At 51.2% G+C, this 24,017-nt stretch overlaps 1 protein-coding gene across 6 annotated transcripts; it reads right to left on the bottom strand.

Annotated features, from left to right (window-relative positions):
* Positions 1 to 138: 138 nt before the first annotated feature.
* ENGASE (endo-beta-N-acetylglucosaminidase) lies at positions 139 to 11,386 on the bottom strand. 6 transcript variants are annotated; one of them, XM_036910460.2, is made up of 15 exons: positions 11,229 to 11,297; positions 9,731 to 9,798; positions 9,377 to 9,574; positions 8,867 to 8,995; positions 8,281 to 8,429; positions 7,617 to 7,774; positions 6,956 to 7,104; positions 6,467 to 6,632; positions 5,430 to 5,533; positions 4,989 to 5,097; positions 4,587 to 4,777; positions 3,886 to 4,034; positions 3,327 to 3,435; positions 2,901 to 3,015; positions 139 to 2,742 (listed from the first exon to the last, which is right to left on the bottom strand). In XM_036910460.2, exons 4-15 carry the CDS (start codon positions 8,920 to 8,922, stop codon positions 2,326 to 2,328), a joined length of 1,872 nt encoding a protein of 623 aa, XP_036766355.2. In that variant the 5' UTR covers positions 8,923 to 8,995; positions 9,377 to 9,574; positions 9,731 to 9,798; positions 11,229 to 11,297; the 3' UTR covers positions 139 to 2,325. The 6 variants fall into 6 exon arrangements, with proteins under 6 accessions (XP_036766355.2, XP_036766347.2, XP_036766348.2 ...); XM_036910452.2 differs by lacking the exon at positions 8,867 to 8,995 and having other exon boundaries at positions 9,377 to 9,578; positions 11,229 to 11,386; XM_036910453.2 differs by lacking the exon at positions 8,867 to 8,995 and having other exon boundaries at positions 3,327 to 3,432; positions 9,377 to 9,578; positions 11,229 to 11,386.
* Between the last annotated feature and the right edge of the window lie 12,631 nt (positions 11,387 to 24,017).

The raw sequence follows: 24,017 nt of genomic DNA, 5'->3' as shown, positions 1-24,017 counted from the left end.
AACACCCCCCAAAGAGGAGAGAGAACCAGGAAAGGAGGCAACGGAAAGCAAACTGAGTGTGCAAAGCCTCGGGCTCGGCGCTGGGACGGGCCCGATGCCACACGAGCCACGCTGTGACACATCCCACCAAGACAGGTCTTCGTTTTGCACAACAGATCATTTATTTCTGAACGATTACGCCCAACAGAGGAGCACAGGCTTAAACACCAACATAATTTTCCTGCACGTGAGCTCAGCCATCAGGGGGCTGCAACTGTGCTCCTGGGGGCCTGGGGTTGTGATTCTGAGCACCATGCTCTCCTAAGCCTGCTCTCCAAACTGGGGAGAAATAATTGCCACTATAAATTTCCCTCCTCTGGATAAATATTTGGGGGAACCAGAACTTAAAAAAAAAAAAGATGAAATGAGAGTAGCCTGACTGCCGCCTGACTCCCACCTCTGGGGACACAGGGAGAAAGGCCTGGGCCTCCCCAACCCCAACCCTAGTTCCCTCTGGTTCAAAACAGAAGGGGCCCCACGTGCTCCAGGGAACCGTCAAAACCCAGAGACCAGGCGGGCGAGCAGCTCCGAGCAGCAGCAGCTCCTGCCCTCCTGCCCCCTCCCCGTCTGGGCCGCCCCAGATTCCCGGGGAGAACCAGTGATGGGGAACCTGCATTTCAAAGCCACTCGGCAGAAATACCTTCCCTTCCTGCAGAAGCGTCTCACCCTCTGCTGGGCACACCCATTTCCAGTCCTGGACTGAGCCGGCTGGGCCGCATGTGGGGCGTGAAGAGCAAAACGCTCGTGGTTAGGTAAGAGCCTGGAAGCCAAGGGCCCCCGGGTCCCACTGTGAGAGGCACGTGGGCACCTGGGAAGGCAGGACGGGCGGAGGCAGACGCCGGCCCTGGGCAGAGGCTGCTTCTGCTGTCCAGCAGGCTGACAGGCGGGTACCCCATACCTCCCCCAATTCCAAGGACCAGGAGCAAGGCGGTGTGGCCACACTGCCACCTGGTGGCTCCCACCTCACTATAACATAAAATCAAGTTTATCCTGAGCTGGGTAAGAGGCCGACCCTTAGGTGTGACCTCCAGCTGGGAGGTCACCCCAGAGTGGCCTAACCCGTAGCACCATTCCACAGGCCATAGCACAGGTGGACAAGAGCAATGGGAAAGTAACCCCCATAACTGGCCCTTTAAGGCCTGAGGGGGAGATACCCCAAGAATGAGGGACCCTGCTCAGGCGTACCACAGGATCACCCAAGGCCGTGGGGTCAAGACCCCACCCCAGGAGGCCACGCTGGTGGCCCAGGTGTCAACAGGGAAGCTGTACGGCTGGAGAAGTCATCTCCAGCTCACGCTCTCCCCTGTCCTCGTGCAGAGCCACAGGTCAGCCTCAGCTCGGGCAGAGGGAAGAGGGTGCTAGAAGAGAAGAGGGGCCCAACGGAGAGACCCCAGCACGGCCCAGTGTCTGTGCTAACACCTACTCAAGGGGCCTTCCCAGCCCTACGCCAGGAGGGGCTGAGAGGAGGCTGTGAAGGAGCAGCACCCCCACCAAGGCTCCCTGGGCCCCGCCAGGCCTCCTGCTGCCTGCTGCCTGCTGCCCAGGCCTGGGGAGCCTCACTCACCAGGCAGAGGCAGAGCCGCGGTGCACACACTGCAAACTTCGCTTGAACCTACAACCCCGAAGTCACAGCCAAACACAGGGCCAACGGAATGCTCCAGAAATGGGTCCTGCTCATGGGGACAAGCCCACTGAGAAAGCCGCTACACGAGGGGGTCTGGGCTGCGGCAGCCCACTTTGCCCAGGTGCAAGTGCAGCCCATGCCAGCCTGGCCCTGGCTCCCACTCCTAAGGGGAAGCAGGCCCGATCCCAGGGTACCACTTCCCAGGCCCCCACAGGGACCCACTGTTCTGCACACACACCCCAACCAGCACCCCCTCTGCTAGCTCAATACTTGTCCTGTCCTCAGAAATGTCTTCCTGCCACAGTTTAAGTTCATTTCCAATTGTTCCATCTATGGGAATAAAGGTCCCCATTCACAGCAGAAGCATCTTCCAGTCAACTGGGAAACACCCTTTGTAGAATGTTCTGGACTAAACTTTTCCAAATCCTTTCATTATTACCCAGGAACTATATCCTGTGGAGAGGCATTAGACAAAAACTGGGGTTTCAATACTCGGGGAGTCACTGACCCAGCAAACTGACTTCTCCGTTTCCCTATGAGCAGTGCCCACCAGAGTAGGCCTCAGCCACAGCCTGTGACCCAGGTCTTCCCATCACTGCCTGGGCCCCAGTGCAGAAGAAGCCTTCGCCTTGAGCAGGGAAACCCCGTGCTTTAATGTTTGTTCACGTTTGGGGCATGGAGTAGAGCATGGCTGCCCTGCCCCACTCGGCCTGTGGCACCAGAAACCCCTCCTTGGTGACAGGCTCCACTAGGAACTGCACACGGCCATCCTGTCCAGGCCCTGCAGCTGCCACTGCCAGATCCACTATCCGATACTGGTTGACAAAAGCCAGGCCCAAGAGCGTGGGCTTCTCTGGCCCCGGCGGGCCCCTGCTGGGAGAGCCCCTTCCTGTCCCCGGGTAGCAGTGGACGCGGAAGGCCCGGGCACGGGGCAGGAGGCAGGACCAGTGCAGAGTACAGCTGAGCCGCAGAGCAGGGGGCCCTGCCCCCTCAGAGGCAGCCAGCTGCCAGCTCACGTGCGAGACAGTGATAGCCTGCACCTGAGGCAGGGGGGCCAGCAGGCTGCTGGCATCCAGCACCTGGCGGAGAAGAGAAGGCTCAGCACAGCCCCAAGCCTGGGGGATGCCCCACTCCCCTTCGAGCAGAGTGGCAGGCCGGGCACGGCTCGGGACAGCACCCTGCCTCCTTGGCAGCAGACAGACCATCCCAGCCCTGAAGCAGCCCCAGAGCGCCTCACCTGGATCTCTCCAAGGCGGCAGACAAAGCTCTCCTCCTCCTGGCTGCCCGGAGGCCGAGAGAGGTGAACAAAGAGGTCCTGCAGGAGGCAGCCCTGAAGATCCACCTCATAGCAGCTGGGGGGGGTGGGGGAGGCTGGTCACAGGGGCCCGGCCCAGTCAGCGCCTCCCAGGCTGGCTGTTCAGAGGCCCCGCGCCGCAGCAGGAGGGGAGAGCACCCCAGAGTGGACCTGTGGTCGGTGGGAAGCCCTGGCCTTCGGTAGGCCCTTGACTGCTCCTGGCAAGCACCTTGGGTTTGTGTCAGGGAGCTGCTAAGACCTGGGGGACTGGCCCAGGGCCCCTCCACCCCTCCAGATCTGGGGCTTCTCAATGGAGAGCCCCTCACTCAAGTCCCCACCACAGTGTAGCCATCCCCTGCTGGGACTCACCGCTGGACCCAGCCCCTGCTGAGTTGCTGACCGTAGTGGCCCACCCATCGGGTCAGCTTGATGGGGGGCACCCGAAGGGGTCGGGGCCTGTGCCTTGAGTTCATCTCTGCTGGGGAGGAGCCACAGGACTTGAGAATGAGGACGGAGTCCAGAGGAAACCACACGGGAGGTGCTCCCTGAGCAGAGGAGCCCCAGAGAGCCAGCAGGAGTCCATGGCAGCCCCAGGCACGCACGGCCATGGGGCCGGTCTGAGGCCTCAAAGTGGAGAGGCCCAGAACAAGCCACAGCCTCACTCTCCTGGCTTCTTCCCATGCCGTGGACGTCCCCCTTCCCAGGCCACAGCTGGTAGGGGCCGTTCCCCAGGTCTCTGCAGCCAGAGACAGTGCTGCCCCGTGGGCCAGAGGTGCGCTGACAGGTGAGGCACCCTGTGCAGGCCTGCAGCACATGGCGCCAACGACAGCAGCGGTGGGACTTGCCCAACACTGCCAGCACCAGCTTCCCAGCCCCATGCACCGATTCTCTTCAATGGGGAGAGGTGCCAGCCAACCCCGGTCCTCACCGTTCAACGCCGAGATGCCACCAATGTGACAGCTGTCTGCATCCCCTATGGTGAGCTCCAAAGCTACCCTGACATCTGAAGGCCCCTCGAGCTTGTATACCATGGACAGGAAGACTTTGGGCGGCAGTGGGACATGCAGGGAGAACAACCTGGAGGAGGAAGGTGCAGCGATGAGAGGCCACAGAGGCCTGCTGGGAGCCCGGGGGCTCCGGGTCACAGCCGCCAGCTCTCCCTCTAGAACAGGGAGGGAGGCTGTGGTGCCCCCATCCTGCCCACGGCTGAGGACAGCCTCCCCCGAGGCCCGGTCATTTCGTGGTTACGAAATACCATGGATTCCCCTTGAAAGAGGTGCCAGAGCAGTCAAAGTCACGGAAACAGAAAGTAGAGTGTGGGTGCCAGGGTGTGGAACAGGTAGTATTCCAGCAAATTCCAGAACCTGCAGAGTGGGGGCAACTCCGGGTCTGCAAGGTGAGAGGGTTCTGCCGGTTGGTGGTACATCACGCAGATGGCTACCACCACTGGGCCATACTCTCAAAAATGGGTGAGATGGGAAAGCATATATCATGTGACTTTTACAACAAAAAGAAATCTTGGTTCTCCAGCCTCATTCTGGCTTCAGCTGCCCATCAGCCCAGTTTAACGAACGTTATGAATGACGGCAGAAGCGGGGACACCCGCGCCTCCCCCTACCACGCACCCACCTCACGGCCACGTCTTCAGCCTCGGGCGGAAGCACCCCCCGGATCAGCAGGGAGCTGCCCCCGTTCCAGGCGTCTGCCAGGCAGCAATGGGTCTTCACCCAGCCCCGCCCATCCTCAGCCAGCCGGCGCTCTCCAAACAGGGGCTGCAGTTCCTGGGCACTGGGGTGGTACCAGGGCCCCACCGCCTCCTCCTGAAGGAAAAGGCAGATCAGCGGGAGGGCTGGGGACAAAGGGAGCGGGGTGCGCAGGACGGGATGAGAAGGAGCAGAGCCCCCTTCATGTAGCCAGGGCACCTCCCACCTCCCCCAGGTGAGGTCCAAGGATGGAGAGGCAGCCCCTTCACCATGATTCGGCACAACCAGCACCCCACTGCCCTGGGCCCTGGCATACCGACCCACACACCTGACCATAGCAGACTCTTCGAGTGCCCATGCCCAGGCAGAAAGAAGTGACAAAGGGCAAGGAGCAGATGCTGTGGGTGGGCAGGTAGTGTTCCAGCAAATTCCAGAACCTGCAGAGACAGGGAGGCAGCAGCTCAAGTCCAGAGTGAACTCACTCTTGTTAACAGGCTTTCCTGTGTCCCTCCTGGAGTGCCAGCGACACCCCCACCAGGAGACCCAAGTCTGCAAAGTGCCCCTCAGAATCCCCACCCTTCGTCCTTCCTGCTTAACTGGCCTCCAGGACCCTCCCACCAGGAAGCAGAGCCCTCATCCTGCCCTAAACCACCCTCTCAACCAAAAGTCAGTGGAGAGCAAGGCTGGGCTACTGTGAGAGGCGAGAAATCACTGGAGACCCCACCCTGCCATCAGCCCATGCTAAACCCCTGGGATGGGCAGGACTCACCTATCCTGGTTCTGGAAGAAATCTCTCTTCTCCAAGCACTCGTACACCCAGCCAGGCGCAAACAAAGCTGCCGAGAATCCGTGCTTCCGGATCAGCTCCAGGGACTAGGAAGACAGCAGTCAGGGTGATGCCCTATCCAGGAAACGCTGGGCACATCAGCACACAACAGCGAGCAGACACACGGGCCAGCCTGGAGATGGGAGGCTGGGCTGGCGACTCCTCCCTCCTACACCACGTGGGGCTTTTAGGAGGCATCCCCAGTGGTTCCACAGCTGACCAGAAGAGGGCGCTACAGCAGTGGTGGGGAGAAAGGCGTGGAGGGAAATACCCAGGCGGGTAGGTGCCTACAGGTGGGGGCACAACCCAGCTCCGAGGCTCTCGCTCAATACACCTCTCATTATGGTACCAGACTCACAGGAGGTGGAGAGAATCTTCACTTACTGTATTAATCTACTCACTTAAAGTGTGAGAACATCTCCAGAGCACCAGGGCAGAGGCGGAACTGGCAGCCGGGGACACGGGCTGCCCCCCACCCCACCCCACACCAGGCGCACAGCCCCGGCAAGCCTCCTTCTCCCTTCTCACTGCCGGCAGAACCTGCCTTGCCTGGACTGTCTCCCTGGTTGTTCAACCAGCAGCTCCCCAAACAGTGGGTGTTTTCCCCCGGTCCTTAGCCCCGGGCTGCCGGGGAAGGAAGCACTACAGGACGCCTCCGGAGTTCCCCAAGTCCACCGGTGGCTTAAACGTTGGCTCAGTGCCCTTCAGGCATGCAGCCTGAGAAGTAACAGCTGGCCGGAGCAGGACCAGGGGTCGGAGAAGGTGCTCCTTTCCATTAACATCCGTAGAAAGAACCACCTGACTGTAGACGTGGGCTAAGTCACAACTCTAGGGCACAGCGTGGCCTTAGGACAGGTCACTGATGCCTCATGGTGCCTCGGTTTCCCCACTCTGGGGAGAATAACTGCTGCCTTCCTCTTGAGATGGGAACGGGGCAGGGTCCACAGGAACTAGGCCCTCCGAGGGACGCCACCACCCACCTTGACCGTGTCGAAGCGGCCGCCCACGATGTTCCCCCGGGCGAACACATCCACGCCCACGTACACGTCGGCCAGGCGCTCCCCCGCCGGCCCCAGCATCCGCTCCAGGTGCTCCTCCCGCCAGTTGTAGTTGGTGAAGAAGCCATCACAGGAATCAAAGAATACCCTGAAAGGAGGCAAGGACCAGACGCCCCTCCTGCAATCACAGCCTTCTCTCCAAGACAAGCGTCCACACATAACCCAGCCTGGGGCTGCCTCCAGGGCCCGGGACAGAGCCTGCTCCCAAAGAGCAGGGACCCAGCCCATGAACTATGGTCTTGGCACAGCGCCAGCTGGCAGGCATTAATTCCATCTGCTGGTGGCCAGGATATCGGGTAACTCTGCCTTTGCCCTCTTTTCACCCAAGGTAGTTGTACGTGCAATGCCTCCAGGAGACAGACAGAGCTCCTGCCTCTCCCAGCCCAAAGGGCTGCCCGCCCCCAGGCTCACCTGTTGTGCTCATTCAGTTCGTCTTGCCACTTGAGCTGCCCACTGCTCACCACGCTGTCATACCAGAGCACCAAGCCCGTGGGGACCTGCTGGTGTAGTTGAGCAGTCAGGTACTGGAGGAAGCGGGGCACGTTCTCCACTGCGGCCAGCTGGAGAGGGGATGAGGACAAGACCCTCCGTGAGGCCCAGAGATGTCTGTCATGACAGGTGCCAACACAGGACAGACGGGAGGACACTGAATCCCAGGAGCAAACAGGTCCACCATGGTTCTAGAAGCCCCTCAACCCCTCAGCCACTGAGGGGAGGGTCCAGCCGATGTCCAGCTCTCCTCCCTTTCTGAAGCAGGAAGGACATGGGCACAGTAGTCAAGAAAGGACAAGATGCCATGACAGGCGAAGGCGAAGCAGTGTGACCTGGAAGGAGCCGGAGAAGCAAAGCTCACCCAAGCAAGGTTCCCAGACATGAGGCTAGACCAGGTTCGGTCTCATTGCACAGTAATGGACGTGGCAGAATGGCCCTAACCGGGATGTGGGAAGTGGCTCCTGCTGTTGGAACAGGGGACGAACCTGGGCACACACCAAGGTGAGGCCGAGGAAAGCGGTGGGCGGACACCGCATGGCAGTAGGGGCTGGGCAAGCGCCAGGAGAAAGGCCATGCTCACACTCAGAGAGTTCTCAATGTTGATCAGCCAGCCATCGAAATGGAAAAACTCAGCGATCAGGACCAGCTGGTTGGCCACTGCCTGGTAAGAGCGCTTGTCCCCAGCCAGGAAGGATTCACAGAGTTGCCCACCGTCCTTCCATTCCGTGATGAGAGTCCCTGCCAGGGCAGGAGAGAAACGAGGTCAGGCGTGGGAAACTAGCAGCATCAGTACCTCCTGCAAACTCGGCCAGACATTCAAATTCCAGACTGGTGCTCGGATCCCGACTGAGCCAGACACCCCGGTGGCTGGGCCCAGCGGTCAGTTAAACAAGCCAATACGTGACAGAGGTTCAGGCAAAGGCTTGAGAAGCTCTACTTTGCCCAAGGGTTGGCCACATCCAGCCACCACCTGCTTTTGTCATTGCAATTTACCTGGAACATAGCCATGCCCACCTGTTTCCCACTGTCCAGAGCAGCCACTGTCTTGCTAGCAGCGGGCTGGGCATGTGTACTACCTGGCCCTTTACAGGAGAAGTGTGCCTTTGTCTGTCCTAACCTACCAAGGCAGCCCCTAGGTGAGTGAGGAGCTCTGCTCACTAGAGGCAGGAAGAGCCCAAGCCCCTTCATCACTGGGTCACCTGGCGGGGGTGCTAAGGAGTCAGAGGTGAGACCTTGGCTCTTACCCAGCACGCAGACCCCATGCCTGTGGGCAGCATTGGTCCAGCCCACTGGGGGGATGGTTACCGTGTGGTGGCTGAAGTACACAAAGATGTCAATATACTGCCAGTGGTAGAAGGAATAGGGGTTCTGCACCGCCGCACCCTGAATAAACCTGGGGGAAGAAACAACGAAGTAAGGCCCCAGGAAACAGAATGAGGACATGGTGACCTCAAGGTGGAGAGAGAGAGCAATGCTGAGGAAAGCCACTCTTCAGTGCTGTTCATTCGGCCCTAACTGAGCGCTTGCTGTGCTCCCGGCACTGTGTACACACGGGGCCAGGAGGCGGTCAGCCACAGGCCCCGCGGCAGAGGATGAGCCTGCAGGCAAGTATCTTCACCAGGCTGTGCAGCCATTCGCCATCAGACCCGACAGACTAGCGGGTTTAGACTCAATGAAACGACGTGACAGCATGGAAGGAAAGAAAAGCAGGGGGCTGCTGCGGAAGCTCCAAGCATCTGTAGTCGGTGGCAAGCGGCTCCTCCAGGACGCAGCCCCACCCATGCAAAGTAGGGCTTAACAACCACATGAGCTGCCCCGGGATTTCATCACCTGCCTCTGCCACCCTGACGGCCGGCTCTGACTCTAGCCTTCCCACCAACCGCCATGTCCAAGACTGCTTTACAGCCGTCTACGATCCTTCATCTGACACCACAGCACCTCTGGGGGAAACGTCCCTGGCTGGGAGGGGGAAGGAGTGTAAGTGAGCATCTGAAGCCAAAGCCGACAGGCCAAGAAAGGGGTCAGAGCTACAGTGAGGAAGGTGGAGAAAGGAATCAGGTGAGAACCAAGTTTCGGGGTGCCACCTGCAGGCCGGGCCCCTGCTGGGCCCTCCCCAACCTACCAGGCCTCACAGCTCAAAGAGGTGTGAGCTCTCACCCACCACGATCCTCTTACAGATGCAGCGCTGAGGCCCGAGTTCCTCTCCCAGCCAGCGGCGGCAGCCTGCCTCCCCAGCCAGCGCTCTTCCTGCCGCGGGCACCCTCCCCACCTCCATCCCTTCCACCACGGGAAAACCAGCAGCACCAGGTGGGGCCGGCAGCGTCCTGGCAGTGCCCTCACTTGTCATCCAGGTACCCGCCCATCATGTCATGGCAAAACAGGGTCCGGGGCCTCTGGCTGCTCAGAGGGGGCTGGCGACATGCAGAGGGCTCCCAGGCCACATTAAAGCTGTCCTCCACGTTGGGCGTCCATGCCAAGAGCTCCTCCAGTGAAGACAAGTAGAAGCTGAGGGGCTCAGTGGTGTCCTTGTCATAATATCTAACTGGTCAGAGAAGGGAAATGGTAGGAATCAATGGACTGTGGGAGAAACAGACATGCTGTGACAATAACTGAGAACCTAAGACAGAGGGGGCAGGCCTTCCCGGAAGCCCCACGTGACCCACAGACAACGCTCAGACCCTTGGTCCTTCTCACCTGGCAAAGGGTCGGGGGTAAAACTGACCACTTCACGGAAGACTGCTTCTTCTTGAGCCTCTTCGGTTCTACGCAGAGAGAGTTAAATAGTTTTTTAATTAAAGGGTGAAGAAAAAGAACACTTAGAAGCAAAGGGACGAGGCCCCAGGGAGACATGCAGGGGGAGATATTCTCTGGCTGGGCTTTCAATGCAAATTATGCAAATACATATCAGACCAGAGGCTAGTAGGTGTTGATTGTGCTAGAGCAGACACAGGCCAGCCTCTGCTTTGACATACATGCAAATAATGCTGTGAATAAACACCTTGCCTCTGTGACACCCGTCCAACATTAACCTGCGGAGACCAGGTATACTTCATGGGGTCAGCAGGGTTTGCTATGGCCGCGGGGCAGGAAAACTCAAACACCCAGGAAGTTTAAGGCCTGAGAGAGCAGGGGCCAAGTGTTCTCTGCACAGGTCCCTGAGTGTGCTCTGGGGAAGCCTCACTAACTCCCCAGCCCATGGAGGATGGTGTGGGAATGAGAGCACCTTTGGTACATTAAGTTGGAAAACCCTGGATAAATCTAACTAGACATCTTGCTTTAAAAAAACAAACAAGGATTGTTATTATTATTAGAGCATGACAAGACGCTGCAGCACCATTTGCTGGCCATGGGCTTCAAAGCTGAAATTCTCTACATCTACCAATGTCTCAGGCCACTTCTTTGTCAATGGGGTACCGTCAGCCAACACCCCACGTTCGTCCAGGGGTCTGCTGCCAAGGCTCCGTCTTTAGGATCTGTCAGGCCTGAATACCCAATCAGGACCTCCGGAATGGGGTTGGGGGAGCCTCAGAATCACAGGAGTGGGTGGAAGGGGTGAGACAGACTGAACTAGAAATGCACCAGAAATGCTCCTTTCTGACTTCCGTCCCACCACACTCCTCCAACCTCTGCTTGTGATTTCTGTACCCTTCCGCAGCCCCTCCAGCAGCTCTCGGACAACTGTCCATGTCGCCTTGGTCCCATTATTCCTCCACCAGGAGGGAGGCATATCTCAACATTCTCCCATCCAAAAACGTCTTCCCCATCGGCCATTCGCTTTCCAACCTTGTTCTGTCTGAAACACCACCGGGCAAAGGCCTGGGCCCAGAGGCGCACGCTCCTCCCTGCCACGCCTCTGCGTCGTGCCCACTCTGTCCCTCGGGCCGAAGCACGCTCTGCCTTCTCCACCCACTGAGGTCCTCCTCCCGCCACCGGCTCAGGCGTCCCGCTGCAGGCGCCCCTCCCGTCCAGCACCGACACCTGCGCTCCCGTCACACGGCCGGCCTCCACCGAGCAATTACGAATGCCTCGCCAGGCTCCTCGCGCCCTGCACGGCCAGGAGAGGACCCGAGGCTGCTGGAGCTGCCCCGCGCCGGGCGGGGTGACCGGGGCGGGGCGTGCAGTCGGCCACCGAGGTCCTGCGCCCAAGAACCTCCCGGGCCACCCTCAGGGGTATCCGGCCGGCTCTGCCCACCTCCTCCGCGGCCGTCGCCCCGGCCGCCGCTGCCGCTCCGGGGTTGCGGGCGCCCGCAGCTGCCGCGCCAGCCGCCGCGCAGCCGCCCGGGTGGTAACCCCCGCTGCCTCCATGGCGCCGCCGCGCCCGCCGCTGCTCGCCGGCCAATCGCAGGCCCGAGCCCGACCCCCGCCGCTGCCCGCCGGCCAATCGCAGGCCAGGACCGCCCCCGCCCCCGCCCCCGCTCGCTGGCCAATGGGGACTGCTTGGCGAAGCTGCCCCGCTCCGATTGGGCGCCGGCGGAGTTCGGGCTCGCTTCGTAGGTCGCTCCGCGGCCGCCGGAACTTTATAGCCGGAGGCGTGCGGGGCGGAGCCGCGGCGAGGGGTGGGGGCTGAGCCCAGGGTTCCACCCGCGCCTGGTGTGAGGGCCCCTGTCCTCACCGGACCCACTTTTTCAGATGAGCAATCCCCCGACGGTCACAGTCGTATAGTAGGCTGTGCGAGTGAGACCTGGACTCGTTTCCTCTAAACCCTATTCAAGGATAATTTTCAGAAAAAGGTGAAATCATAATTCTCATTCAGGTATGACTATGGACCAGCGCTAAAGACTGTTCTACTCATTAATCAGCGAAGAAGCCAGACAGATGTGACAACCAGTTCAAAAGGGAATCGAAAAAGAGACCCGTTTACAGATGGATAATATTGAAACAAACGAGTATGTCGGTGGAGACAGAACCAGTTTTTCCTCAGGGTGGAGACGAGGGAGACCACCCACCCGCTGGGCAAGGCAGCTGCACGTGGTGAGCAGACAGAGGAGGACCAGAGCCGCACAGCAGCAGGGATGTGCGGTGAGGAGACGAGGCATCGTTTTCCACCCAAGCACACATTTTTTCTACTCCCCCAAACCTGCCCTCTGCGGTAACTGCGGGGTCTCCCAAGCACGCAGGGCCTGGAGGAACCTCAGAGATGGCACCTCCCAGCATCTTGGGCTCAGAGGAGTTCAGGGTAAATGTTACAGAACTGAGGCCTGAGTGGCAAGAAGCGAGGAGACGCTGGAAGTTTGAGAAGGGCCTGGGAGTCCGGACTCAAGACTGGGCCCCACAGGGCGGAGTTTGGGCCAGCCTGAGGCATGCGTCACCCAGCCCCCAACATCCCTGGGTGCAGCTGGGGGTCCGACGCTGGGGTGCAGCTGCTGTTTGTGCCTTGTTGAATGGGCCTCCTTATTATGGTTACAGACTTTGAACTTTATGGGGCCCCAAGCTTCCATACACGCCGAGTGGGAAGATGACTAAGCTGTGGAATATGGTTCCTGGCCATGCTGCAGGGAGAATGGGCCGCCTGGGAGTAGGAGGCAGTGACCCAGGGTGGGGACAGATTGCAAAGCCCTGGGAAGTTTTCAGTGAGAAAGGGGAGCAGAGCCGCAGAGTTCAGTGTGGCTGCGCTCATGGGAGCACAGACGACACAGAGTCTTTGTCTGCATTCAACCAGGTGTTCCCAAGTGCTCACCTGCAGTGTGGTGGCAAAAATTAATAAACTTTTCATCCTAAGAATTAAACATAGTTCTTAGAGATACTTTAAACATCCCCTGGGTAATGCTCAGTCTTTGGGGAAATATATGTTTGGGCCTTCTTTGCTCCTCTCCGCAGTATTGGCCTCTGGTCTAGGGGGTCCGGAAGGTACAGATCACCTTGCACACCCTCCCTAGGACAGGGGAGAGTCATTGTGGCCTGTGCATTGGCCCCTGCTTGCTGCCTGCCTGGCAGCCCCTGTGGCTCCTGGGAATCAGAACAAGCCTGGAGGTCCCCATGTGTGCCTTCAGCTCTCATTGGCATCCTGTTTGGGGCTTCAGACCCCTCTGAGGCCTGGCTGGGACCCTTTAAACCCTAACCTTTCAGGGTTTCCAGATAAAATACAGGACACAATTAAATTTAAATTCCAGATAAGCAGCAAGTGGAATATGGGAGATGCGTGTATTAAAAAACTATTTCTCATTTATATGAAATTCAGAATGAACTGGGATCCTTTATTTGCTAAATCTGGCAGCCTTAACCTGTGAATCTGCATTGCACCCTTGCTGCAGTGCCACCCTGACCCTCTGTGAGTCCCCTCTGACCTCTCCTGGAGGACTCTCAGCTGTCCTGCGCTTGTCCACACCAGCGCAGGAGACCAGGCTGGCTCTGGAAAGCTGTGCCTGGCCACCTCCCTTGCCTGACCATACTGTGCCAGCAGCTTGGTGTTGCCGCGAGGCCCCGCACCACCTGTACTGACTAACTCACCTGCCCCGGCTGGCCCCGCCTGGAAGATCTGGGCTCACAGCTGCCTGCTCTGCCTTCCCCCAGCCTCCCCCTTAAGGCTTCCCCTAATGTCCTGGGGCCAGAAGCTAGAACCAGATGAGTGGCCAGCTCCACCAGCTTGGTTGTTGAGAGACTGAAGGGTGTGGTGGGAACTAATTGTTCCCACTATCCTTTTCTCTCCTTGTACTTTAGGAAGAGATGCCCCACGTTTTAGCTGGCTATGGCTGCCCTGATGAAGATAACATCCCCAGCAGCCCCTACTGCTCAGAGGGGCCGAGCGAGCAAGCTCTGGCTTGCCAGACAAGGATGGAAGTGATGGGTGCAATTCTGGCTGCACCTGCAAAACAAAGGGGCATGCCCTCTACTTTTTCTTCCCTGCTTCCTACTGGCTGCAGGTGGGTGTGTGGCTGGGATGCAGGGAACTGCATCTGAGACTATACGATGGAAGCCATGTGTGGAGAGCACAGAGCCACAAGAAAGAAAGGGCCTGGGTCCCCAAGAGCAGCGACCACAGCGTTGCCCTGGACTTGTGTCTGGATGCCGACATAAGGAAAATAAACAGATGTCTGACTTAAGCCAATACTATTTTGGTATTAGGAGCTGAATCTACCTACACCAGGGGGAATACAGGAATTTAGAAAAACCTCTTAGAACAATAGCCTGCTTTGCAACGTTTCCCCTCCCCCTTCCTCCCTCCCTCCCTCCCTCTCTCTTTCCTTCCCTTCCTTCCTTTTTTCCAAAAACTTATTACCCTATTCTTTCTCAGTGCATTCCTTCTGCAGTAAATCCCACTTTCCCTTCGTTCATACAATGTCTCAGGCCAGCCGGGCGCAAGTGAGCCTCACATTAAAGCCTTGAACCATCACTCCATCTTACAGAGGTCTCCTCGGTGCTTGGCAAAGGCTTAATGAATGAAAGCCGTGGATGCAGCCTCTGGCCCAAGCCACCCAACGGCTTTTACACCCACTGAAGGCTGCGCCAGGCGCCTGCTCCAATACCCTGCACAGTGACTAGCCCCTCCTGGCACACTGCCTGCCTGTGCACTGCCACGAACACACACTCACTCTGTAGCAAAATGGCCCACCTGGGATGCCCGCCCTTACCAGGGTCCCGTATTATTATTGCTATATTATTGCAGCACAAACATTACATTCATTTTCTCCTTTTAAAAATTTAAAGCAATGCAGATAAAATGAATGCTCCCTTTAATCCACCTTCGTCTTGGTTTCCCTGCCTCCCCCTGTCCTCCAGATATCCCACCAGTTCTCAGTTTGGCCTCTGTCCTTCCCGATGTTCTAAAATACTTCTCTGCACCTGTATGTTCCTGGAACTATGTAACATTTGTTGGTTTTATGATGATAGCATCACGTTGGACTGATTTTTCGGCCTTGTTTTTTCCCCAGTAATATTGTTGAGACCGAGTCATATGAATTTCTAATGGTTCTCATTTGTTCATTTTTATTCTGATTCAACACACTATCATTTTAATGTGTCACTGTGCTTTTTCTTTTTCAGATAAACACAAAGGAGTCGAGTTGCTAACAGTTATCTTATGAATAGTTTTCAGTTTTAAGTCACTAACAAAGTGCCATCTAAAGGGGCGCTCCCGCTGGCTTTCCCCCCCAGCACCCGGTGAGTATGGGGAGACACTCCCACAACATCTTATAGATACAAGGAACTTCAGGATTTTTTGCTGACTCATGGGTGCATGTAGGTGTCTCGCTGCTGTTGCAAACTTGAGTTGCAAACTTCCAGTGTTGGTCAGCCGCTTGGAAATGGGTTCTGTCTTCCGTGACAGTCCTGTTGGGACTTTCCCCATTCCTTCTGGGTGGTCTTCTCTGACCCATGTGTAGGCGTCTGTCATGTATTGTGGCTGCTACTATTTTGCCCCTTACATACAGAAATGGAGCAAATTCGTGTGCTGCTTACCTTTGAACTTGTATCTTGTGGTACGGGTGTTTTTTTTTGATATGGTCCCTTTTATAAACATTATCCTTTATGGCTTGGCTGTTTCCTCCTGTTTAGGAGGGCTGTCCTGACTTTAAGGCCACAGCAATGTTATTCTGCATTTTTAGCCAATAATTGTCAAGTTTAGTTGTCTTTGTTTTGTTTATTTGTTTTGCTTTTTTACATATATGACTTCCAGATGCCTTTTGAGGGTAGTTGTTTAGTATTGCATCTTCCTTTTTGGTCATTATCTATTCAGATTTTTCTCTTTCTTCCTGGGCCAGTTTTGCTAATAAATGTTTTCTTAGAAAAATGTCCATTTCACCCAGGTTTTCAAATGTGAGGTGTTAAATTGTTTCTGACCATATTTTTTCATCTCTTGGTTATGCCCTCTCTTTAATTCCAATTTTATTTGTTTGTGTATTCTTTTTTCTTGGTGCTTTTTGCTGAAGGACTATTTTATTTGTCCTCTCAAAACACAAGCATTTTGTTTTGTTCTGTTTTCTGTTTGTTTTCTGTGTCCCTGATCTCTGTTTTTATTTTCTTTCCCCTTATTTTCTTTGGATTAATTTTGTTGCTCTTTTTCTGCTTTCAAAGTGGACAATTTGGTTCACCTATTTTTAAATCTCTCTCATTTCCTATGAATGCAGTTGAGAGGATGCCCTGGCCTCTGGGAATGGCTTGCCCTGTATCCACGGGCTTGGGCCTCCACCACTCCCACGTTGATCAAGTTCTAAATAATTTGCTGTTGTGTTAGTTCCTCCCTCCCTCATCCAAAACAGGCCTCAGTTTTGCTGCAGGAGAATTCATTGGCCTTTATTTGCTGTTATACTTAGCATTTTTGTATATTTCTCAAAATGTATGTCCCAACCCCAAACTCATCCTCCCTTACTTCCTAGAAGCTTCTTTGTTCTGCCTTCACGTTCAGATCCATGCTGAACCAGGACTAGATTTTGTTTACCAGGTGAGGGAGGAGGCCGCGTCTTATTTCTCCTCATACAGACCCCCAGCGTCTGTTTTGGAAAGACTGTCCATCACCCAGTTCTCTGCAACTCCTTTCTGGAAAATCGAGTGTTCACGTATGCTTGAGTCTGTTTGGGGCTCTGTGATGCTATGATTTCTAATAAGAAATGTACATTTGGTCTCCATTTCTGGCACAAAGCTCCTAAAAACCTTTGGAATTTCCTAAGTGATGAGAGCCCTTCCAGCCACACAGAGTTTGTGTGAATGAGGTGACGGTTGGAAAGCCCCTAAGAATAGGGACCTGTTGCCAGGGAACTGGCCTCCATTAGAGAGCTGAGACCTTCAGCACCACCCCCGCCGTCTCCGGGGAGGCAAGAGGAGAGGGACGGGAGATCGAGCAAGTCACTAATCATGCCTATGTAATGATTGATAAAAATCTCTGAACTATCGGGTTCGGAGAGCTTCGGGTTGCTGCACCCACCGAGGTGCTGGGAGCAGGGTGCCCGCCCAAGGTTCTCCTCCCTTGCCCTGCATCTCTTCTGGCCGCTTCTGAAATACGGCCCTTGATAATCATAAATCTTGTGTGCAGCCAGCCCTGCCTTGGTGTCTGCTTCTCGGAGGGCAAGAACCAACATACCATCCATAGATTTAGATTTTATGTTTCTCCTAATAGTATTTTATAGTTCTCCACGGAGAGGTCTTACACATCTACTGTTAGATTTACTCCCAGGTAAATGGCACTTTGTATGCGGCATCTCTGATGGATCAGGTATGACTGCCCATTATTTTCAGCTCCTCCCAACAAAAGATGGCATCCGCTCCCCGCCCTTCTCTGGCTGACCAGGGGAATATGCTGTGAGGCATTTCAGCAGACGCCCCAGGCACATGAGTGAGGCCACCTTAGGCCACCCCAGCCCCAGCCCAGCTGCCAGCCGGATGAGGGCACCCTACCAAGGCCGGCAGAGAGCCACCCGGACAACCTACAGAATCACGAAAAAGTAATGAATTGGGATTTTTTTTAAGATACTGAGTTTGCCAGTGGTTTGGTATGCAATTAATAACTAATCCAGTATGTGTTTTTAAATTTCATTTTCCGTTTGTTGCTGGTACATTGATGTTCCTGTATTGACCTTGCATCCATCAACTAGTGATATTAATCATCTATTTGTACGTCCTTTTGGATTTTCTGTGTAGCGTATCAGCTGTGAATAATGGCTGTTTTATTTCTTCCTTATAGCTTTTATTTACTTTTCTTTCCCTACTGCACTGGCTCTGACCTCCAAATCACTGCTGAATAAAAGCATCAAGAGGAGAATTCTTGAGTTCTTGCCTTGCTCCCGTCTCCAAAAAAAAAAGCTTTCAACGCTTCACTGTTGAGTATGATGTTTTTTGTAGGTATTTTTGCAGATGTGTTTTATGAAACAAAGGAAATCCTCTTTTATACCAAGCTTGCTTACTAAGAGTTGTAATCTTGGGGATAATGAATTTCATCAAACATTTTCTCTATATCTTGAGATGATGATATGATTTTTATTCTTTATTCTGTTGATTTTTACAATGTTATCCAGGACTGTCGTCCCAGAATAAAACCAATATGTGATGTATTCTCTTTCCTATTATAGTTCCTATTGCTGGCATTGGTTTGTTAATGTGGTGTTTAGGATTTTTTTTCTATGTTTGTGAGTGAGATTGGCCTCCAATTTTCCTTTCTTGCAATTTTCTCATCAGGTTTTGGAATCAAGGTTATGATCACTTCACAAAACAAGCTGGTAAATATTCCCTTTTTCTCTTTCCTGAAAGAGTCTGTGCAAGATTAGGGTTGTTAGCTCATAAATATTTGGTAAAGGTTATTCATAAAACAAACTGAGCTGAGTAGTATATTTTCTGGAAAACTTTTTAGCTTTTTAGTTACAGATTCTATTTGATACTTTTAAGACTGTTCAGATCTTCCCATTCCTCCAGTATTAACTGGAAATTGTGTTTTGGAACAAAGACACGTCCGTTTAATCTAATTTTTCAAATTTATTATCTAAAATTATTTCTAATATTCTCTTATTTTCCAAGCATCTATAGAGATGTTTATTTTCTTTTCCGATTTCATTAGTTTTTCCTTTTATTGTTGTTGCTTCTTTTCATTTACTTTGTTTAGGTTTAATTTGCTGCTCTTTTTCATAACCTTGAGGTCAATGCTTGTCTCACTGATTTCCATCCTTTCTTCTTTTCTGACGTTGCAGTAAAAGCTACTGTATATTACACATGGCTTTATAGTAAGTCCCACAAGTTTTGGTAGATTTTTTTTTATTTTAATGAACTTCAAAATGGCTTTTAATTTTCTTATGATTAATTTTTTAATCCACGGGTTATTTAGAAGTATATTTTTTGACTTCCAAACATATGGAGATACCTTTTGTTATTGACTTTTAGCATAATTGAATTCTACTCAAAGAGAATATACTCTATATGATTCAATCCTTTGAAAGCAAGACTTGCTTTATGGTTAAAACATGGTCAGTTTTCTAAAAGTAGCCCATGCTCACCTAAAAAGACTCTGTTCTGCAGTTGGTATTCTCTGTATAACCATTAAGGTAAATTTGCTGATCATATGGTTCAAAACCCTCTATGCATTTATGACTTTTTAAAAATGTGGTTATTCTATCAGTTACTGAGAAAGGTGTCTTAAAATTTCCCACTATGATTTCATGTTTGCTTATTTCTCCTTATTGGTTTTTCTACAATTTGAGGCTTTGTTATTGGGCACATGTAGACTTTACATTTATCTTCTATCTTCCTGGTGAATTGACCGAGTAATCATCGTGAAATGACTTAGTAATGTTTTATGTATTAATGTGTCTTTTGTTTGGTATTATAGTTATAACAGCTTTCTTTTAGTTAATATTTGCAAGGTAACTATCTCTTTCCATTGTTTTACTTTCAATCTTTCTATATTCCTATGTTTTAGATATTCTCTTGTAAATGGTACATAGTTGGATTTTTTAATCCTGTATAATCATGCTTGTTTGCCTTTTAATTGGAGCAACTAGCATTTACATTAATGTATTGACAAATATACTTGGTTTTAACCTATCCTTTTACTAAATAATCTATCATTACTAAAGCTTTATAGTTTTCCTCTCTTGCCTGTATTCCTGTTTGTCTCCTTTCTTGCCTTTTTTAGATAAACTGAATGCTTTTTATTATTTCATCCCCTACCCCATTAGCTTGGATTTAATATACCCCTGTACTATTATTTAATGGCTACTTGGGAGATTACAACATATATCCTTCATTTATCAAAGCTGAATTTTATTTGGTACTTTTATTTATTTCTAAGACAATATGTAGATTATAGAACTCTTAAACTCCATATATCCCTATATCCTTTATTTCTGTAAAATAAAGCACTCTAAATCTAATGGTGTAAAACAGCAATCTTTTAATCATAATCACAGACTCTATGGGTTGGGAACTTGGAAAGGGCACCAAGGCAACCTCTTGTCTGTGTTGCATGATGTCTGGGGCCTCAGCTGGGAAGTTCCAAAGAGGCTAGGGCTGATTCACTGACTGAGGGCTGCTATCACCTGAATGTCTGTACACTCACCTGTCATTGATGCCCGGTGCTGATGCTGGGACCCAAGCTGGGGGTGTCAGCCGGCCACCTGCAGTGGCTCCCCCACATGGTTGCCTGGGCTTCCTCACAGCATGGTGGCTGATTCCAAGAGTCAGAACAAGGTTAAAGCTGTATTTCCCTTCATGACCCAGCCTTGGAAGTCAGATGCTGTCTGCTGATGTGACAGGCCCACATAGATTCAAGGGGAGGGCACGTGGACACCCACCTCAGCGGAACAAGTGTCACAGTCACATTAGAAGATGACCACGTGGGTTTAGAGATATTGTTGTGGCCATCTTCAGAAAATACCATCAGCGACAGTGCTCCTCCAAGCTTATATCCATAGTTGTGAATATTTTTAGTATATATATTTTAAACTCCATAAGACATTATTTATTCTTAATGGCCTTATTGAGATACAATTCAAATATACTATCATTCACTCATTTAAAGTGCTCGATTCAGTGATCTTTAGTGTATTCCCAGAGTTGTACACCTACCACCTCTGTCAATCTTAGAACATTTTGTCACTCCAAAGAGTCTCTTAGGACATTGACTCCAAAAAACCCATCAGCAGTCACTCCCCAGTGCCCCCAATCCCCAGCCCCCGGCAACCGTGGATCTACCTCCTTCTCTGTGGATTTGCCTGCTCTGGACATTTCATATCAATGGAATCTTACAATACGTGGGTCTTTTGTGACTGGCTTCTTTCACTTGCCATAATGTTTTTGAGGTTCATCTGTGTTGTAACATCTATCAGTGCTTCATTGTTTTTATTTCCAGCTAATATTCTATTGTATGAATATGCCACATTTCATTAATTTACCCATCAGTGGACATTTATGTACAAGTTTTCGTGTGGTCCCATGTTTTTATTTCTCTCACAAACATACTTAAAAGTGAGCTTGCTGACTCACATGGTAACTCTTTATGTTTAATATTTTGAGAAACTCCACAAACTGTTTTCCAAAACATCTTTTTTAATGCAGGTAATGTTCATTTGGAGTTACCACCAAATTCTGCACCCCCCTCCTTTTTTTTCCTCCTTATTTTTCCCTACATCTCTTAACTTCCCTCTGGGATCGTTTTCATTTAGTGCAGATTTTTCAGTGACAAATTCTCCCAATTTTTGTAGAAAATTTTGCTTGAAAATGTCCTTTTTTGTATTTTCATTGGAATAAAACTTCAGATTGGCAGTTGTTATTTTTTCAGCCCTTTAAATATATCATTGTGCTATCTTTGGGCCTTCACTCCTGCTGAGAGGTCATTTGTCAGGTTCCTTTGAAAGAAAAAAATTCCCCTCCTTCTGTTTTTAAGGTTTTCTCTTTGTCTTTGGTTTTTGATGGTCTTACCACCATGTGCCATGCTGGGTGTGAACTTGTTTTTATTTATTCTGCTTGGGATTTGCTGGGTTTCTTCAACCTGTGCCTTAGTGACCTTCATCAATTTGGTGAAAATCTCAGCTGTTTTATTTTCAAATATCATCTCTGTTGCATTCTCTCTCGTTTCGCCTTCTGGGACTCTGAGTGCACATATGTGGGGCTTTCTATTGTCCCCTCTGTGCAGATATATCCTCTCTATGCTGTTTCCCTACTTTTCTCTCTTCATGCTTCTTTCTGGATATTTTCTTCTGATCTATTTTTTAATTCCTTGATTTTTCGCTTAAGCTCTGAATAATATGATGGTTACCGCTCATCCACTGAGCTCTTCATCTCGCGTCTAGAGTTCCCATTTGACCCTTTACCCCTAGTTTCAAGTTCTCTGCCACAATCTGCAATCTTGTTTTCCATCTCCTCAAACGTAGCAAGTATGGTTGTTTTAATTTTTGATTGTGATAGTCCTACTGTGAGCAATCTTTCCCCAACTTGGTAAGCATTTAATCCGTACTTGCTGGATAATTTTTGTAAGTAGGTTTTCAGACCGAATGCACAGCCAACTCAGTGGCTATCTCAGTTGAACGGTTGGAACATTTTCTCTCTTTAGGCAGGGAAGTTTCCAAATTATCTGGAGGATACGGACTTCTAATCCTATTTCTGAAAACCTCTAAAGTGGAAATTTCTTGTCCTCCTCTGGCCATCTGCATAATGAGAAATGCGCTCTGTTCCTTTCTGCCCCAGGAGGAGCTGGTTACCAGGACCAGCTGAGGTAGGGGCATTTGAGGCCACTACGCCGCTCCAACCCTGCTCCAACTCTGTAGGGACTTCAGAGAGAAAGGAATGGTGCTCAATAAACCATTCCTTCTGGAATGTTTCCCTTGGCACCTGAGTCAGCCTCCTGAAACTGAGTGATCTCATCCATCAGTTGATTCCAAAATGCTTATTCAGTAATGCCCTTGGAAAAACTAACCCTGACACTCCCATCTCACCTCACTGGACCCTGGGCCCCCACCCTAATTCAAGCCCAGAATAATTAAACTGGCTCTGAAGGTTACACCTCTGGAGCTCCAGGATTTCCCAGTCCTGAGCAGAGAAGTCCAAGGGATTGGTGCATGCATGCATGTATGTGTGTGTGTGTGTGTGTGTGTGTGTGTGTCTGTGTTGGCTGGTTGTTTTTTTGAGAGATAATTTACATAGCACACCATTCACGCATTTAAGGTGTGAAATTCAGTGGTTTTTAGTATATTCGCAGTTTTGCAACCACTCCTGCAATCAATTTTAGAACATTTTTATCACCCCAAAAAGAAGCCCTGAGCCCATTAGTAGTCTCTCCTCATTTCTCCCATTGCCCCAAAGCCCCTGGAAAGTTCTAAGCTACTTTCTGACTTTACAGATTTGCCTATTCCAGGCATTTCACATAAACAGAATTATACAATATATGGTCTTTTGTGACTGGCTTCTTTCACCCAGCATAATATTTTTGAGGTTTATCCATGTTGTAGCCTGTGTCAGCACTTCATTCCTTTTTACTGCCGGAGAGCGTCCCATTGTGTAAATAGACCACATTTTTATTATCCATTCATCAGCTGATAGGCATTTGGGTCACTCCCACTTTTTTGTTTATTGTGAATAATGCTGCTATGAACATCCATCTACAAGTTTTTGTGTAGACATGTTTTCATTCCTTTTGGGTATATACCTAGAAGTCGAATTGCTGGGTCATCTGTAGCTCTATGTTTAACATTTTGAGAGAGTAGCAGACGATTTGCAAAGCAGCTACACCATTTTGCATTCCTGCCAGCAGTGTATAAAGGCTCCCGTTGCTCTACATCCTTGCCAACGCCTGTCATTTTGATTGCAGCCATCCTACTGGGTGTGAAGTTTTATCTCATTGTTTTGTGTTTCCCTGGTGACTAATGATGTTGAGCATCTTTTCATGTGCTTATTGGCCATTTGTATGTCTTCTTTGGAGAAATGTTTATTAAGATCCTTTACCCATTTTTAGTTGGATTATGTGCCTTTGTATTATTGAGCTGTAAGAGTTCTTTATATATTCTAGACCCAAGTTCCTTATCAGATATATGACTTCCAAATAATTTCCTCCCATTCTGTGTCATCTTTTCACTTTCTTAATAATGTCCTATGAAGCACAGGATTTTAAATTTCGGTGATGTCCCATTCATTTATTTTGGTGCTTTTACTTTGGGTGCTAGATGTAGGAAACTACTTACTTGTGCTTTTGGTGTCATATCTAAGAAACTATTGCCTATACAAGGTAATTATGATCTACACCTAGGCTTTTTTCTAAGAATTGTGTGGTTTTTAGCTCTTATATTTAGGTTTTTGATCCATTTTGAGTTAATTTTTGCATATGGTGTGAGGTAGGGGTTCAACTGCTCTTTTGCAGGTGAAGGCATCTTGCTTTATTATTTTCTGTAACTTATTTTTTCATGATCTGGGCAAGAAGGTCTCATTTTATTCCAATTATGATGGCCCAATAAAACCAGCTTGCCATCATACCATTGTGTTCCCATAACGAGCCCTACAGAAAATCATCCTTGAACAAACACACACGCACACTATAACCCCATAGGCTGGGGAGTACCCTCTTCACTGCTCCCAC

Source organism: Manis pentadactyla, chromosome 4 (assembly GCF_030020395.1).
Source record: "Manis pentadactyla isolate mManPen7 chromosome 4, mManPen7.hap1, whole genome shotgun sequence".
Classification (NCBI taxonomy): Eukaryota; Metazoa; Chordata; class Mammalia; order Pholidota; family Manidae; genus Manis; species Manis pentadactyla.
The sequence above is the reverse complement of the archived record's forward strand: the minus strand, read 5'-3'. Positions and strand labels throughout refer to the sequence as shown.